We start from the raw sequence: 18,203 nt of genomic DNA, 5'->3' as shown, positions 1-18,203 counted from the left end.
TACTATAGAGCCCTTCAATGAACTCCACAGTACGTAAGGGAATAAAAAGGATCACCAGAATCAACCTATCAGTCTAGAACAGGCTATTCCTTCTAGAAAACCAAGCAGCAATGTTCCAGACCGGCGCATTTCTTTTTTTATGAAAATCTCATAGTTCCTCAGTAACTTCAGGGAGGAGTTCAACTGGAGGCACAAGCAGAATATTCTTGGTATCTCTGGTTGGCTAGAAGTCTGATGTGATCCCAAGGGAGTTTCCCCGGCGAATAAAAAGGCTTTGATTTTTTAATATTTGAGCATCTTTAAGGATGACTTAGCATCCTCAGCAGTTAACACGTTCAAGTTGGATTTGTCTCTTACCTCAACCTCATCGCCCTCTGTGACATCTTTATTGTAATCTGCCGGAGGAGGCAACCGCACGTCACTGAACGGGATCTGTCTCTCGGGCTGCCAGCTGCAATGAAAAGGGCATTTACAACAAATCAATCAAGAGCAAAGCATGTCTACATGCAGAGCAAAGAAAATATTAGTATATATAGTGGGCGGTCGCCCACACAAGAGAATTCCTCCCTGCCTTTCCAATCGATGTACACAGACACACTTGGGAGGAATACAGAAGGATTAGTTACTTACCTGTAATCCTAGTTCTCATCCAGGGGTATACTCATCAAAGTCATAATCTATGAATAATCCCCGCCCATGAGCGGGATCCCGGAGCATATAGAAAATATATATATATATATATATACATATATCATGCCAAGGTGCCTCTGAACATAAGGACGCCACTCCGCAGGTGAAAGTTTAACAAAACTATTTATTTTCAGAAGCTGCACATTATGTCCGGTTTCTTAGAGCCTCCCCCGACGCGTTTCAAAGCTCCTGCTTCTTCCTCATGGGGCCATAGGCAGCACGTGACAGATTTAACCACAGCTGTTATTTATAAACCATTGATTGCATACTCTCTCCGGTGAGGTATGCTGGTAGCTGTAGTTCGATTTTTACCCTTCAGTGGGGTCCGTGCAAGTGCCATGAATTAATGCCTTTTAAAACTCATTTTGCAGCCCTCCGGTGGGCTCCAGGCTTAATTTGCAGCAACCCAATTGTGAATCACCAGCGCTGATTACAGGCAGAGCAATCCCCGCCATACAGTCCCGTTATGGTAAATCCTACCGGGTGGTGCATCCTCCGCGGCTGAGGCCGCCGCGTCAAACATCATGCCAAGGTGCCTCTGAACATAAGGACGCCACTCCGCTGGTGAAAGTTTAACAAAACTATTTATTTTCAGAAGCTGCACATTATGTCCGGTTTGACGCGCTGGTGATTCACAATTGGGTGGCTGCAAATTAAGCCTGGAGCCCACCGGAGGGCTGCAAAATGAGTTTTAAAAGGCATTAATTCATGGCACTTGCACGGACCCCACTGAAGGGTAAAAATCGAACTACAGCTACCAGCATACCTCACCGGAGAGAGTATGCAATCAATGGTTTATAAATAACAGCTGTGGTTAAATCTGTCACGTGCTGCCTATGGCCCCATGAGGAAGAAGCAGGAGCTTTGAAACGCGTCGGGGGAGGCTCTAAGAAACCGGACATAATGTGCAGCTTCTGAAAATAAATAGTTTTGTTAAACTTTCACCAGCGGAGTGGCGTCCTTATGTTCAGAGGCACCTTGGCATGATGTTTGACGCGGCGGCCTCAGCCGCGGAGGATGCACCACCCGGTAGGATTTACCATAACGGGACTGTATGGCGGGGATTGCTCTGCCTGTAATCAGCGCTGGTGATTCACAATTGGGTTGCTGCAAATTAAGCCTGGAGCCCACCGGAGGGCTGCAAAATGAGTTTTAAAAGGCATTAATTCATGGCACTTGCACGGACCCCACTGAAGGGTAAAAATCGAACTACAGCTACCAGCATACCTCACCGGAGAGAGTATGCAATCAATGGTTTATAAATAACAGCTGTGGTTAAATCTGTCACGTGCTGCCTATGGCCCCATGAGGAAGAAGCAGGAGCTTTGAAACGCGTCGGGGGAGGCTCTAAGAAACCGGACATAATGTGCAGCTTCTGAAAATAAATAGTTTTGTTAAACTTTCACCAGCGGAGTGGCGTCCTTATGTTCAGAGGCACCTTGGCATGATATATACATATATATATACATATGTGAAAACATATAACTGCAGCCTAACAATGTTCAAAACCTGGCAATGCTGTAAATTACATATATTTGCATAGTAGTGCACCCCTATCCCATAAGGAAAAAAGGAAGCATAGACAAATCATAACACAGCACTGCTTTATTGCCATAAAGCAACATGTAATTGTAGGCATTCGCCAGTAGGCTGCAGCAGAGTATCAAGAAACCAAGAAAACTGACATCCTGCCTTTAAGGCATTAGAGTAGGGGGACCGTGCCTTTAAGGCCTGCCTGAGACCCCCTGCTCCCATGATGCATTACAGGTGGCAGTTGGGCCAGTTCTTTTTTGGCGGTGCCTCCGCACCCGAGTAGATCTGCCTTCCATACATCACTTATTTAAAGAGAAAACAATGCTCGTCCGGGGAGGTGGGTGGGTCGCTTATGACTGATGAGTATACCCCTGGATGAGAACTAGGATTACAGGTAAGTAACTAATCCTTCTCATCCAGGGGATACTCATCAATAGTCATAATCTATGAATAGAGTAGCAAGCCCATACCCAAAGTCTCGCGGACGAGCAACAAAGCAGTTAAAAACATACATTAAAAAACACATCCTGCATTACAGTTATGCAAATAGGTTCCTCAAAGAGGCCTGCCCCACCTGGGCGTCGGCCTGCGCGTCTGAATCTAGGCAATAATGGCGCGTGAAAGTATGGACTGAGCGCCACGTAGCCGCTTTACAGATCTCAGACATGGGAACATTGCGAAGGAGTGCTACAGTAGAAGCTTTCCCTCGAGTAGAGTGTGCTCTAGGTTTACCCTGCAGAACTTTGTGGGACAGTTGGTAAGCCAAAGCTATACAAGAGACAATCCATCTAGAGATAAACCTCTTGGCCGCAGCCAGCCCGGTATTAGTGGGCCCATAGTTAACAAAGAGCCTGTCTGACTTCCTAAGAGTAAGGGTCTTAGCTAGATAGAATTTCAAAACCCTCCGGAGGTCAAGAGAGTGTAGAGCTCTCTCCGGGGGAGTGGTCGGCTGAGGAAAGAAGGTGGGCAACGTGATCACCTGATTAATATGGAAGTCCGAAACCACCTTGGGCAGGAAGCTCGGATGAGTACGGAGCGCCACCCTATTAGCATGAAACACAGTGTAAGGTTCCTTGCAGCAGAGGGCCTGAATTTCACTAACCCTACGGGCCGAAGTGATGGCTACTAAGAAGGCAGCCTTCCAGGTCAGATGTTGCAAGGAGGCCTTATGAATCGGCTCAAAAGGAGCTCCAATCAGCTTAGAGAGAACGATGTTAAGTTCCCAGGAAGGGGAAGGAGACCTCACTGGTGGGTAAACTTTCTTAAGCCCTTCTAAGAAATCCTTTACCACTGGCATCTGGAAGAATGAGGTCTGGGTAGGAAACTTCCTATAGGCTGTAATAGCCGCTAAGTGTACTCTGATGGAAGAGTATTTTAACCCAGACTTCGCCAAGTACAGTAAGTAGGGGAGAATAACCTGTTCTTGACCCCGGATCGGATCAAGGGCGTTATCTCTACACCAGAAGCAGAATCTTTTCCATTTAAAGCCGTACGACTTCCTCGTGGAGGGCCTCTTTGCCTCCCGAAGAATGTTCATACAGTCCGGAGGCAGATCTAGATGTCCGTATTGGATGAATTCAGGAGCCATGCCGTCAAGCGGAGGGAGGGAAGATTGGGATGGAACACCCTTCCCTTGTCCTTGGTCAGCAAGTTCGGTAGGCACGGCAACCTCCTGTGTGGTACTTCCGACAGCTGGAGGAGATCCGGGTACCACCACTGACGGGGCCACTCCGGGGCTATTAGGATCATCCGAGTTCTGGCTCTGTAGAACTTCTGCATCACAGCCGGGATGAGAGGGAGAGGAGGAAAAGCGTAAAGCAATGTCCTCGACCAGCTGATCAAAAGCGTGTTCCCCTTCGACCCCCGTTGAGGGAACCTGGAGGCGAAGACGGGGCATTTTTTGTTGTCCGCGTCTGCGAACAGATCGATGTCTGGTGTGCCCCACAAGCGGAAGATGTCTTGAGCGACGTCTTCACTGAGCACCCAGTCGTGCGCTTCGACGAAGTCTCTGCTGAGGCCGCCTGCCTGCACGTTCAGGGTCCCTGGCAGGTGAACCGCGACGATCGTCAGGTTTCTCGCCAGAAGCCATCTCCAGATTGACTGGGCCTCCAGAGACAGGACCCGTGATTTGGTCCCTCCTTGCTTGTTCAGATAGAACATAGTTGTGGTGTGGTCTGTCTGAACCTGAATATAGTTGGTTTGCAGGGATGGATACAGGGACTTGAGAGCCAGGTGGACTGCTCGTAGCTCCAAGAAGTTGATGTGATAGCTCTGCTCGATAGCGGACCAGAGACCTTGTACTTGAAGCCGGCCCATATGAGCACCCCAGCCTTGCATGGAGGCATCGGTGACCACTGTCTGTGTCGGGGGCGCCTGATGGAACGGGACGCCGTGAAGCAGATGGGAGCGCTTCATCCACCACCGGATGGAATCTTTGGCGGCTTGATGAAGGGTAATGCGATCCTCCCAGCGGCCGGACCTCTGCAACCACTGATCCTCTAGATCTTGTTGCAGAGGACGCATGAGCAGACGTGCATTGGGCACAATGTAAATGCACGAAGCCATCGACCCCAGAAGAGACGACACTTGTCTGGCCGTGGGGCAGTCCGTGCTGAGAAGAGTGCGGCATTTCTGAAGCATGGAGGATAACCTCTCCTCCGAAGGACACACGCTTGCGCTTGAGGAGTCTAGAGAGGCGCCCAGGTAGTGGATCCGCTGAGTGGGATTGAGGACCGACTTCCTGTAGTTGACCTGAAGGCCCAGCGAGTTTAGAAGGTTGAGGCAAAACGAAAGAGGACTCTTGAGTCGAGCCGGCATTGAGCTTTTCAAGAGCCAGTCGTCTAGATAGGGGTAGACGAATATCTTCCGTTTGCGGAGAAAAGCAGCCACCACCGCCATGCACTTTGAGAATGTTCGTGGCGCGGACTTGAGGCCGAATGGCAGGACCTTGTATTGATAATGCTGGCGAAATATCTGAAATCTGAGAAACTTTCGATGTTTCGCTGAGACAGGAATGTGGAAGTATGCATCCTGTAAGTCGATGGCACACATCCAGTCCCCCTGGTGAAGATGTGGGAAGATCTGGTGCAGTGCCAGCATCCTGAACTTTTCTCTTTTGACAAATCCGTTGAGTAGGCGGAGATCGAGGATGGGTCTGTACTCTCTGACCACTCCTCTTTTCTGAACAAGAAAATACCGGGAGTACACTCCTTGATTTCTCTGCCTGGTTGGAACTTCCTCTATGGCGTTTTTGGAGAGGAGAGTGGTAACTTCGTCCTTTAAAAGTTTGTTTTGGATGGGAGGGAGCGACTGTCTCCGTGGGGGTACCTGCGGAGGGGGAGATTTGAACCTCAGCAAGTAGCCACGCTCTACAATACTCAGCACCCATCTGTCGCTTGTAATGGCTTTCCACTCTTCCAGGTGAACAGTGATACTTCCTCCCACCGGAGTGGCGAACGAGAGCGGAGGAAGTAAGGTTTCACTGTTTGGAGGGCTGCTTGTTCGAGGACTGCTGCTGTTTTGTACTTCCTCTTCCTCTGCCCCGACCCCTTTGCTGAAACTGGGACTTCTGTTGGTTCTGAGAGGACCACTGGGGTGTTTGAACGCGCTGGTGAAAGGCACGTTTGTCGCCCTGGCGAAAGCGCTTCCGGAATTCTTTGCGCTTTTCCAGCCCCACAGCCTTCACGGTGTCCAACTCCGCCTTCATCTTGCTCATCTGGTCATCAGCATGAGCCCCAAACAGTGATGATCCATTAAAAGGCAGATTGAGAATTCTTTTCTGCGCGTCCGGCTTGAGGCCCGTTAGCCTGAGCCAGGCCGAACGCCGGGAGCAGACGCCATGGGAGGAGCCATGCGCTGCTAGATCCGAGGCATCCGCCGCTGCGCTGATGATTTGGTTGGCCACCAGGCCGCCTTCTTGTAGGATCTCCGTGAAGTCCTGCCTGTCGTCTCTAGGCAGTCTGTCCACGAATCTGGCGAGGGAGTCCCAGAGGGAGCGATCATACCTCCCCAGCAGGGCTGAAGCGCTAGCCACCTTCATGTGCGAGGCAGAAGTGTTGCACATTTTCCTGCCGTAGGAGTCCATCAGTTTACTGTCCTTCTCAGGGGGGACAGAAGAAGATACTGAGGCCGAGTGGGATTTCATAGCCGCCGCCATGATTACTGAGTCTGCTGGCGGGTCCGCCCTCAAGAATAAAGGATCCTCGGTCGGAGCCTTATATTTCTTTGCTATCCTCGACGGCACAGAGCTCGCTGTAGCCGGAGTGAGGAACGTGGCCATTGTTGGTTCCAATAATCCTGGCACCAAAGGAAGCAGAGGTCTGGGAGCCGACCGATGATGCAACGTGTCAAAGATCACAGAAGTGGGCGCCTGAGGAGTGTGCAGAGCGATGTTCAACTTCTGCGCCCCTCTACCCAGAACGTCCGAGAAAGTTGCGATGTCATCCACCGGGGACACTCGCGATGGAGGTGTTGAGGAGAAGGTAGGAGAGTAGTCCCGGACTGAGGACCTTGTCGATGAAGTCCCAGTGAACGACCTGGTGCGTCGCCTCTTGTGGGAACGTTCACTATGGTGAGCCCTTGACCTTGATTTGCGCTTGGACGGAGATCTTCGATGTCTTGGCGCGGAGCGACGGTCTCTGGAACGAGACCGGCGTGGTGAAATTGGCCTTGGCTCTCTCGGAGGAGACTTACTCCTGCGCGGTGGGGAATACATGCGGGAGTAGTCCGATCCCGGACTCCAACATGCGCCAGTGTTCCCATCTCGTAACCAGCGCGGTGACAGTCCGAATCGCTCTGGAGCCTTGGGTGATCCTTCAGGAGATACTTGCACGATGTGCAGTCCCGGAGATGATGACTGTTCTCCTGGGGACCTCTCCGTGGTCGCTCCAGTTTTCGCCCTCGACGTCGAACCCCTCGACGTAGACGACGTCTGCGTCACCATTGGCAAGTGTGGGGTGTGGCATTCTGGTCTCGACGGCGGTCTCGACGCCGATCGCGGAGACCTCGACGTCTACCTCCTCTCCTCTGGCACCCGACGTCGGCTAGATGACCTAGACGTCTGCCGTGACTTCGACGGCAACCTTCCTCGACGTCGACTGGGCGACTTAGACGTCGACCTCTCTCGGCGCCGACTGGGCCTCGACGTCGACCTCTCGACGTCGGCTGGGCAGCTTCGACGTCTACCTCTCTCGCCGTCGGCTGGGCAGCTTCGACGTCTACCTCTCTCGCCGTCGACTGGGCGACTTCGACGTCGACCTCTCACGGCGTCGAGGTGGTGGTCTTGACGTCGATCTTCCTCTCGACGTCGACCTTCTATGTCGCCGAGTGGGAGTAACCTTCGACGGCGACCGGTCCACTCGCGGCGGAATGTACGTCGCCGCATCTCTCGACGCCGATCCCCTCGAGGGTGGCGGAGAGTGTCTCGACGTCGACGGAAGCCTCAACGTCGACGGAGACAGTCCAGACGTCACTGTACCAGCAACCTGCGAGCCCGCAGGGCTGCGCCTCGACGCCGACTTACTTTTGCGCGGCGGAGAATCTTGATGGTGGGATGAATCCCTCGACGTCGAAGTTCGCTGACTCTTCGCCGGCACCCTCGACGGCGAACCTCTTGGACTCCTGTTCTTTCTGGAGCCAGGGGAGCTGGTGTGTCGCCGTTTTTGTACTTGCGTAGCTGAAGGAGGTCTTGATGAAGAATGCTCGCCTTCACGACGGCTTCGTTCCCTCTCCAGTCCTGCATGTAATTTAATGCGCTCTCTGTCCCTCAGAGTGCGCTTAGAGAACTTCTGGCAGTGGGGACACTGGTCAGGATCGTGTTTAGATGGTAAACACACGATACACACAAAGTGTGGATCCGCCAGTGCCATCTTGTTGCCACAAGAAGGACATTTCCTAAATAAAGGAGACATTCTGACAGGAAAAAATTCGAAAATGCACTGGACACCAGCAGAATTATCCCTTAGAATTCAGAAAACGTCGAAAAAAGCTGTATTCCAAAATTTCAGTCAAAAAACTGAAGAGCTCAAGCTCCAGGATCCTCACAGAAGGAGCCGGAAAAAAGAACTGGCCCAACTGCCACCTGTAATGCATCATGGGAGCAGGGGGTCTCAGGCAGGCCTTAAAGGCACGGTCCCCCTACTCTAATGCCTTAAAGGCAGGGTGTCAGTTTTCTTGGTTTCTTGATACTCTGCTGCAGCCTACTGGCGAATGCCTACAATTACATGTTGCTTTATGGCAATAAAGCAGTGCTGTGTTATGATTTGTCTATGCTTCCTTTTTTCCTTATGGGATAGGGGTGCACTACTATGCAAATATATGTAATTTACAGCATTGCCAGGTTTTGAACATTGTTTTCACACATATATATATATATATATATATATATATATATATATATATATATATATATATATATATTTACTATATGCTCCGGGATCCCGCACATGGGCGGGGATTATTCATAGATTAGGACTATTGATGAGTATCCCCTGGATGAGAACTGGTGTGTGCCTAGCTAGAACACAAAGCACATACTGAGATCAGACATGAGAAGAACCTAGTCAATATATAGTTGCTGCTCGTCTTCAACTATAAGACCCTCCTTTTAACATACAAATTCAGTGTGGTAGCAAAGCCGGGGTAGTCCACCAAGAGCTATAGTCTGTGCCTCTTAATCCTGAGGAATCATTGCATCAGTATTTACCAGTGTGCACATATTCATGAGGAATTTGGTCTGTACAAATGTTTTAGTGATGAAACATGCCTGTTTAGAAGGAAATGAGGCCCTCTCACAGTGATAACCTCACTGTAATGGCCCACCCGCCGTGACAGTGATATCTCTGCATTGCTTTGATGCTTTACTTCCACTGAACTCAATCTCCCAGTCCATGGGAGATGCGCCACATTTTAACACTGTGGCTACTGTCCATTCACTTAATGCTTTGAGATGATTTGCTACGGTGGCGGCATTATCACAGTTCAGGTGCTCAGGTATATTTAATTGCACCCCTAGAGTGGAAACTCCCAACCGGATAAAGTCAATCGCATTGTTCTTATCTAGGAGCCAAAGCATAGCCTTGAGTGTGGATTATCGGTTTATTATGTAGTGTTTGTTGTGTGCGTTTTAATTTCGATTGGAGTTCATTTGAAGATTTAATGTACAAGGCCACACAAAATGATTGTTCCTCTACAGGCTGTGTTTCAACCAGAGAGGGCAAGACAGCTAGAATTTTCTGCCCTTGTGACCTGCTCCACCAATCTGGATTTACCCGGTGGGTGCTCCTTCCATCGTTCAGAGTAGGCTTTCCCTGCATCAGTGGTGAAGCGGTAATTATTCTGATTAGCTCAATTTGGAGTCATAAAATAGAGACACCACCCACCTGGCTTCAGACTACCGGGACCAGGAGGCTATGAAAACAGGGGACAATGAGGTAAAACTCACTTCTCTCGGAGTGGGAGAATTCTTTCAAATTTAAACAAGGTAGAAAGATTGGTTGGGCTTCCACCAATGCCTACAATGTTGGCTGATAGTTGCCCCCATCACCTAGACTTTGGGGAAACACTTTGCATCACTGTTAATTAGGGACACTGGCAGAAGTAGAACCACTGTTGATGGTTGTACCCTCCCAAGACTGGGAACAGTCCTTTATTCATGAAAATCCTGCTGCAAGGAGTTCAGAGTGAGCGAATGTGCTGTGCGCCACAGCAAGAAGAAGATCTAACGCCTGACTGCCCAGTGTGTTGTAGAGCTGGAGAGACTTTCTTGCCTTATAACTGGTGAGCCTGCACTTTGACAAACTGGACTTGTACTCTTAGGATAGATGCATCAACCACTTCACTGTAGGACCCAGTATGGAGCCAGGCTCCACTTGTCCCAATTCTCAAACCGTTTGAATACAAGAGAAGCACCATGCCAACTAGGATGGTGTTCTTTAGGGTCCAACCTAGAAACTCTTAGAGGGACAGGGATGGGCAAACTGAAAGATGGGAACCAGAGTATATCAAACTGGATTTTTCAATGCATTTTAGTGGACATAATAGATTATAAAACTAACAATTACACAAATAATTAAACAATTATTTGCAAGCACTGAAATTTCTGGGAGTTGGTTTGCTGGAGAACAGAATGTAATTATTGATCTATGACATACAAAGTGTCAGACCTACTGGTTAGTAGGTTGTGTACTGGAGGAGACCATCCAATCTGGCAGGGCTCTGCTGCTGAAAATGTCCATGAGGACCTTGACTAGCATACTAGCTGCACTACACATACCAACTGGAATACTAGGATGTGCCATTTAACAGACACCTACAAGCCTTTAAGCTCTACATATAATGCAAACTTCAAGTTGTGGTTGCTTGGTGGACCCCCAAGGTCCGGTTTAAAGTAGGAAACAGCGAAGAATCTTCATTGATTGTGTTTCCCCTGCAGTAGGAATACCCTTGCCAGGAGAAAATCTTGTCCAAGATTGACAGTAAAAGATTTGGGCCCCTAAGGTTTCACATACAGAGAAACACCATAGAGAATGGTGTCTCCCGATCAAAACTCTGGAGTCCCGATGGGTCCCTAACTGGACTCAAACTGGGTCGGACTGAAGCGATATTACCGGGCTCCCAGGAAGCCATCAGGCCTGGACACAGACGTTGGGCACACTAGCAACTCCATTTACTTGATTTGGGTGGAACCCTTTTTTCGATGCTGGGATTTGGGGCAAAATGGTTTGTGACCAGTATCAAATGAAAACTCAGACATTTGAGAGTCAGCCCACTAAACTGGTCAGTTGCATTCAAACCTACATTTCCCTTCGAGTAAGCCTCAGTTTCTCATGTTCAGAGTCTGTGTAGGGTCAAGTGCCTAAAGGACGTAACATGATTATCAAGTAGAAGAACAGTATTATTGTGGACCTGGTACTTGAGCAGTAAACTGCAATATTCAGCCAGGATGCTCCCTGTTAATTCTAGACTTTGCAGCAAACCTCCTACCCCCAAAAATCCTCGCACGGGTGACAAAGTAAGAGATCGAGCGTTCACACCAAAATCACCCACTTTATTAGCTCTCACTCTTGTGAAGTGCTCTGCTGCTCTTTATCCAGGTTTGAGCTTTGTAAGCATACATAACATGTCAAGGACTCTCAGCAGCTACTAGATCAACCTGTAGGCACATTTGGACTTGGAGAAGAGACTACATTGACTAGGGCAACTGATAAGGAAATGTATTCTAGGCAATGGATAAAAAGTATGATATTGATAACTAGAGTCTGGGCTGTACATCGAGTTAGGTGTTGCCAGCAGTAAGGAGCAATTTAGGCAATGTTAACAGGCTTCCTTGAAGAATACATGAATGGGTGTAGGTTCCATCATATGGGTACAAGGAGGGGTTTTTATCCTATTGGTAAGAGCAATTCCTGGGTACCAAAAGGCATGTGTGGCCTACTGTCATGGGTACAAGTAGGAACATGGGGACTGCTGTAAGAATGATAGATGGGTAAACTGAAGTCTCAGACACAAGGTAGACTGTGCATTCCATTGTTTAAGTAGTTTTGGTCACCTCAGAGTCACTGCAGAGCAGAGAGAGGTGGTTATGAATGAGCCTCAACACAGCGAGATAAAGACCAATCAGTTTACGAAGTCTACTTCATACAGAAGGAAGGCTAGAGGAAGGTCCTCAGCACCCTTGTTGGGCCTCAACTTCTTATGCAAGAGCGACAGTGTAGGTGGTGAGGTCTTCTTAAGCAAACACCTGGGTTGGAGCACAGTACTGAATCTGCCCTCCTACGAGTCACTGATCAGCTCAAACAACTCCTTGATGGCGTTGGAACAAAAGCGCTTGTTCTATTAAATCTTAGCGCAGCTTTGATACTGTATCCCATTCTATCCCGATCAAAAGATTGGAAACACTGGGTAATGAAGGAACAACGCTTGCCTGGTTAACGTCATTCCTAAAGTCTTCTTGACAAATGCTAGGTTAGAGATGCAGGCTTTAACTTCTGGAGTCCCTCAGGGTTCAGTGCTAATCCCATTGTTGTTCAATATTTACTTCTGCCCACTGGCGAATTTAGTAGAGAGTTGTAGCTTGACCTTATTTTCCTATGCAGGTAACACACAAATGGTCTTCTCTCGGTCATCTGCACAGGATCATGGACCATCTGATCTTAAACTTGTCTTGATTCGTATCGCCTCTTTGACGAATAATAACTCCCTCAAGCTAAATGATAAGACGGAGGTCATGATCCTGGGCAAGTATCCTCAATTCTGGGGCCCACGACACTGGCTGGAATCTCTGGGTACTTTTCCTGCCCTTCCCCCAAGGTTAAGAACCTGGGCTGTGTATTGGATGAGAACCTCTCTATAAAGCCTCAGGTGATCAAGTTTACCGCCACCTGTTTTGCTGCGCTCGTGGCTAAAAAAAGATAATCTGGATAATTCCCCAATCAACCCAAAGGACGGTCAGGCATCCATCCGACGCTTACAGATAGTTCAGAACTCAGCAGCTAGACTTCCGCATTGGCCCCCGAAGCATGTTTCCGTCTCATCTTTTTCAAGAGCTTTATTGGCTCACAGTTTCAAAACGTACTCAATTTAAAGCTCTGTGTTACACATCTTTAAAGTCCGAGCTGGAATAGGTCCATGCTACATACAGGATCAGGTGGTGCCTTAACTCACACGTATGCTGAGATCTCAGAACCTGGCCTTGTGCACCGCACAAGGATTTCGCGTGTCTTGTATGGGAGGGCGCTCATTCTTGGTTTTGGGTCCGAAACTGTGGAACTCCCTCCCAAAGCCTCTGAGAAATTGCACCTCTTTACCTGCAATCTGTAAAGGCTTAAAGACCTGCCTCTTTTGAGCTGTTAATCTGTCATATCTCTCTTTACTCAGCTAAACACTTTTTGGATAGCTGCCTTCTTTAAAAGACTCTAAATACATAAATACCTGAAGACGCTCATCTTCAGGAATCTTCAAGGATTAAGAGTTCGGTAGCTTCCTGAGGGCTGTGCTCAAGCTAGTCCAAAGCTGAGGGCCCAGCACCCTGTTTGTTCTACCCCACATTCTTTCAAGTTAAATGCGGTCTAAGAGTCCAAGGAAGGACACTCATTGGGACTTACAAACAAGATATATTTTAGGTGAGTACACTATGACCTACTCAGTTGCTAAAAGAAGCACCTGCGTCCACTTCATTCATAATGGTGAGAAGAGCAGCATCATGAGTAAGCTGCAAAGACATCCAGGACAGACCAAGATAAGCTTTCAACCTTGTCATACAAACTAGGAACAAGCTCTGTAAAAAGGACCCAATACCCTGAATAAAGTCCAAGTGGCTACTTCACAAATCAGGACTAGTTTCTGGAAGGCTGGATGTAGTAAAGTCACTTTTTCCTGTGTTGTCACCCCATATTTTCTGCCTTTTGCTGGACCGTAGATATTTTTGCTGGTGTTAAAACTCTGTGCACTTTAACCCTGCTAACCAATGATAAAATGCCTGTACACCCCCTTTAAAAATGGCCGAATTGGCATATTCCTAATTGGTATATTTCACTTATCTATGAGTGCCTAGTACAAGAAGTATCCAGAGCCTGTAAATTAAGTGTCAGTAGTGGACAGCAGAACTCATTGTGCTTTCCACTACAGTGGTAGTGCAAACATGACTTCAGGCCTAACTGTAGCAGCGTAAAAACTGTAATTCAACCGGTCAAAACAATAAAACCGTCTCAATAGGTCATCCCTATATAGCCTTGGAGTAGTGTACTGACTGATTGCTAAAAACCCTACTTTTGTTATACCAGAGTTCTGTATCTGGGTTTTTTGTGGGTACAGTGAATGCCCCAAACTGGATTTTGGTGTTAGATGTGACCGGACACTAGGATTACTAAACACAGTAGTCAGAGCTCAAGTTTAGTGTGGTTGAAGACTTTTGAAAATACCCCAAGTGGGTAGGGTTGGCCCTGGGTGCTTTCACCCCCTTGGTCAGGGTGCTCATGAATCATTTCAAACTCAACTCATAGACCCCCTCCTGCCTGGGATGACTCCTAGTGGCCCGCAGCTCTTTACCCACCTCCCTACCCCAACACACACACCCACCCACAGGCCACACACAAAACCTTTGCATCATCCTGGACTCCTCACTCTTCATGAGTCGCCAGATCAACGCACTCATCATCCTGTTTCCACACATTGTGCCTGTCCTAAAATATTTTCAAGTGGATTCCCACCGAATCCAGAAAGACGGTCACTCACACACTCATAAGCAGTAGAATCGACTACGGCAACACACTCTACACCGGCATCACCCAGACACTCCTCAAGCAGCTGCAGAACATTCAGAACGCCTCCGCCAGACATGTCCTCAACATCTCCCGCCTCAGCCACATCACTAGCCACCTGAGAGATCTCCACTGGCTTCCAGTCAACAAAAGAATCACCTTCAATATCCTCACACACCTACAAAGCCCTACATAACAGGGGTCTGTGTACCTTAACCACCGTCGTGCATTCCACGCATCTACCAGAGATCTCCGCTCCGCATAACTGGCCCAGGCTATCGTCCCACATATCCACAAGACCACGGCCGGAGGAAGATTCTTTTCCTACCTCACAGCAAAGAACTGGAACACCCTCCCTCTTCACCTCAAGGAATCACCGTCACTGCCTCAGTTCAGGAAGGACCTCAAGACTTGGCTCTGACTGAAACACAGAGCCTTCGACAGACTAGCAGTTTCCCCTCCCCAGTGCCTTGAAACCCTTACGGGTGAGTAGTCTTGCTTTACAAGCCACATGATTGACTTATTCCCACCCACTAGCTTGTGTCAGGTATAAATGCGTCATCTCCAGGCATCCACTTCAGGACCTGAGCAAGATCAGAAGAGGACTGAAACTGAGGTCTGAGACCTCAAAAGAGACCTAAATGACTGGGCCCGCTCTCAATTGTCTCCAGGACAAAGAAGTGGACACCAAGGGTCATAAAGCTGACTTATGTTCAAATTAATTGGATACAAGGTACAAGAGCCCTTTTCCTGCAACTGACCATAGGCCCTGGGCCTGGACGGGACCCTACTATTGGCCAGACTGACACTGTGAGGCTTTAAGTTACTCCACCGAAGTTCTGGGGAACTTTAGAAGTGTTCTCCGGTGGGGAATAGGGATCTGAACGGCTAAATTCAGAAGGTAAAGTCTTTGACCAGGACAAACCTGGTTGGTGTATCCGATCGGTGCCTCATCGCGGTCAGTGTCAAATTTAGCTGGTCTACAGCAACTATAGATTATCATTGGCACTTTCTGCTTCTTGGTGCTATTCCTACTTAAAACTTGAAAAATTCATATTGCCAGTTACCCTTTCTAGAATTGTATCGTTTTTGTATCATTCTGTTTATTACAATGCACTCTACTTTTCTCATTTGGGTTGATACTTTTATTGTTTTGCATTTCGACTTTATTACTGTTTTTGGTACTGCATAAACATTTCACTTCTTGCACAAAGTTACATCCGTCTGCTCTGTGCTGTGGCTACCGAGGGGTTCAGCCCAGGTTCATTTAGTGACTGAGGGTTCACGCCAACAATGGCTGGGATTATTAGTAGAGGGGGGCAGTCAACCACCTCAAATAATGTTCAGATATCATAGACTAAGGCATCAAAAATCATGGATTCCTGAGTTTGAATACAGAACCTGCATTAAGTAACACGTTTTCATTTTATTGGTAAGAGGTGTGCTTAAAACTTGATTCTCAATGTGTGAGTTACACCTGGATTAACTATGGACGGCTTAAATCGTGATCAAACCTCAGCACTTTCCTCATATGCAAGATATGGAGGGCCCATCCATGCTCGGGAGGGATATATTAAAAACACGAAAATAACATCAATATCCTCCTGTGAACACTGTCTGACAAAGGCAAAGACAAAAAGAATGGTCGTCGAGCACTTGTATTTGAGAATTAAAGACATCATTTGTACCAGTCTGTCACCTGTCGACCCCTGGCTGCGGCCAAAGAAGAGGTAGCCTCTACCGTGACCAATTTAACTTCCCTGGGCGGCACAGCCCCAAGGGTCTCAGAAGGCTTGCATTGCACATTCGAGTCTTGAGGGAGACGTTTTGAAGACTTGTGGACAAATGCAAGAAAATCCAGGAAAAGGTCTCCACTTCAAGAGTAGTACTACAGGTCTCAATGGCCAAAACAGAAGAGGGCGCGTAAAACTGGACCAAAGAACGTTCCATATAAAGGGCGATTTAGATGGATGGCTTTCCTTTGCCGCTCTGATAAAAGCACAGTCATTTGCTTCAACTGACTAAATGATTTCTTGCCCACTGGAATGATTTTTATATTCTCTTCATTGAGTATCAAGTACTTTTAAGGCAATAGTTTGAATCAAAGAAAATCGCCTTTGGGCCGGGGGCGTGGAGGGCCTGGCGACCCGGCTGGGAGCATCCTCCCAGAATGTTTGCAGGCAGCCGTGTCCAGTCTGACCACAATGACATTACAAGCCTAAAGCTACAAGGAGCACATCTTCAAACATCTGCATCAGCTCAGAAATGGAGAAGAGCAGCAATCCGCGGCCTCGAGGGAATGCCTGGGAGATGTTGTGAAGTGTCCGTCGTATTCGCCTAAGCCACTCATGTGCTTTTGAAGGAGATCAATATCGGAAATGTTAAATATTCCATATAAATAATAAAAAGCAACGTTGTTGTCTCAATTTCTTAAATGATATGTCCCCTCCACAATCGCCTGAGCCCCTCCCCAAGTTCCGGCTCCCACCCTGGAGCTGGAGCTTATAGACGGCAGAGACCCACAGGGCAGGACTCAAGGCGCGCAGTCCCTCGGAGGTCACGGCCTGCACGACTTGAGTGCACTTCTGCACCAGTGTCCGCCGCATGCATCAGTGTGAACGTGAAAAGGCCCTGTAAGCCTATGCTTGACATTCAAGGGTTGGAAGGGGTGCTTCGAGAGTTCCTGGCCCCATTGTAATTACGCTGTGTTAAGGTCAGGCACACGGCGAGTGCACCCGAGGAAAGCCAGCGGAGCTCCGTCACGGCACGGCGCCCCGGCTTGGACCAGGCGCTGCACAAGTAGCCTGACAGTTACCTCAACCTCTAGGGGGAGCAGACGCAGCGCAGCAGTGCCCCCTGCTGGCCAGAGCAGGCATGGAGTGAAGTGAAGTGAAGTGAAGGAGCAGTTCTCGGCTCTTCAGAGGCACATTCACGAGAAGGTAAAGCATTTTACACTAAAGCTTAACACTTTTAAATCTCCTTCCAGAGCTGCTCGAGTGGAATGTTCCTGTGACTGCAGCCAGAACGAAGCCTCTACGCCGGTCTGGAGGGGACTTCACAGGGGCCCCCTTGTTATCGCAGCTGCGGCGAGGACAGAAGAACAAGGCCGCGACCCAAAATAGCCCAGCGCCTGGCGCACCCCACCTGCTTGCTCTGACCGAGGAGCTGCCGGGCACGGGTGTTCATTCAATGTGCGAGAGCACACCGCCCTGCCCGTGCTCTCTTCAGGCGAGGGCGCTGCGCACCAGCAACTGAGAAAAGCACTCCATTCCACCGCAAACACGGGCAAAAGAAACACAAATACGACTCTCCTAGCCATGAAACTTCTGAGTCTCCGAAAAATAAACCGATGAAGGGGCACGACTGCACCAGTAGCACCCCTAACATCAAAGGAGTCTGGCTCCACAGTGAGGCAAGAAAGAAAAGTGCGCGTTTCGGTACAACACTTCCTAGAGAAGTCACATTTTAGGTCGAGCCCAACGGCAGCGCGCATGCGCTGCTCGCTCTGCCAGGCATGCTTGTATTAGGGGATACAATATAAGCCCCGCCCACTCTCCGCCCATATTTATAAATGGCCTGTGCAATTGTCCATCGTGAACGCTGGCTTCCGATTCATTTTGAGGCGTGCTACTCCCACCTTGGTAACGCCTGGTCTCCTTTCGTTACCGCCCATAAGGGCTGGACCTTTTGTCAGTGTTGTTACATGCTCTGCTTTATAAGTTG

At 48.6% G+C, this 18,203-nt stretch overlaps 1 protein-coding gene across 2 annotated transcripts in view; it reads right to left on the bottom strand.

The window, feature by feature from the left end:
• FXR2 (FMR1 autosomal homolog 2) overlaps positions 1-18,203 on the bottom strand; it is a 431,332-nt gene that overhangs the window by 278,975 nt on the left and 134,154 nt on the right. For both annotated transcript variants that reach the window (XM_085638170.1, XM_085638169.1), the window contains exon 3: positions 358-451. In XM_085638170.1, the coding sequence (XP_085494296.1) occupies positions 358-451 (94 nt within the window). The remainder of the gene's footprint in view (positions 1-357; positions 452-18,203) is intronic.

This window comes from Triturus cristatus, chromosome 12 (genome assembly GCF_964204655.1).
Source record: "Triturus cristatus chromosome 12, aTriCri1.1, whole genome shotgun sequence".
Lineage (NCBI taxonomy): Eukaryota > Metazoa > Chordata > Amphibia > Caudata > Salamandridae > Triturus > Triturus cristatus.
The sequence above is the reverse complement of the archived record's forward strand: the minus strand, read 5'-3'. Positions and strand labels throughout refer to the sequence as shown.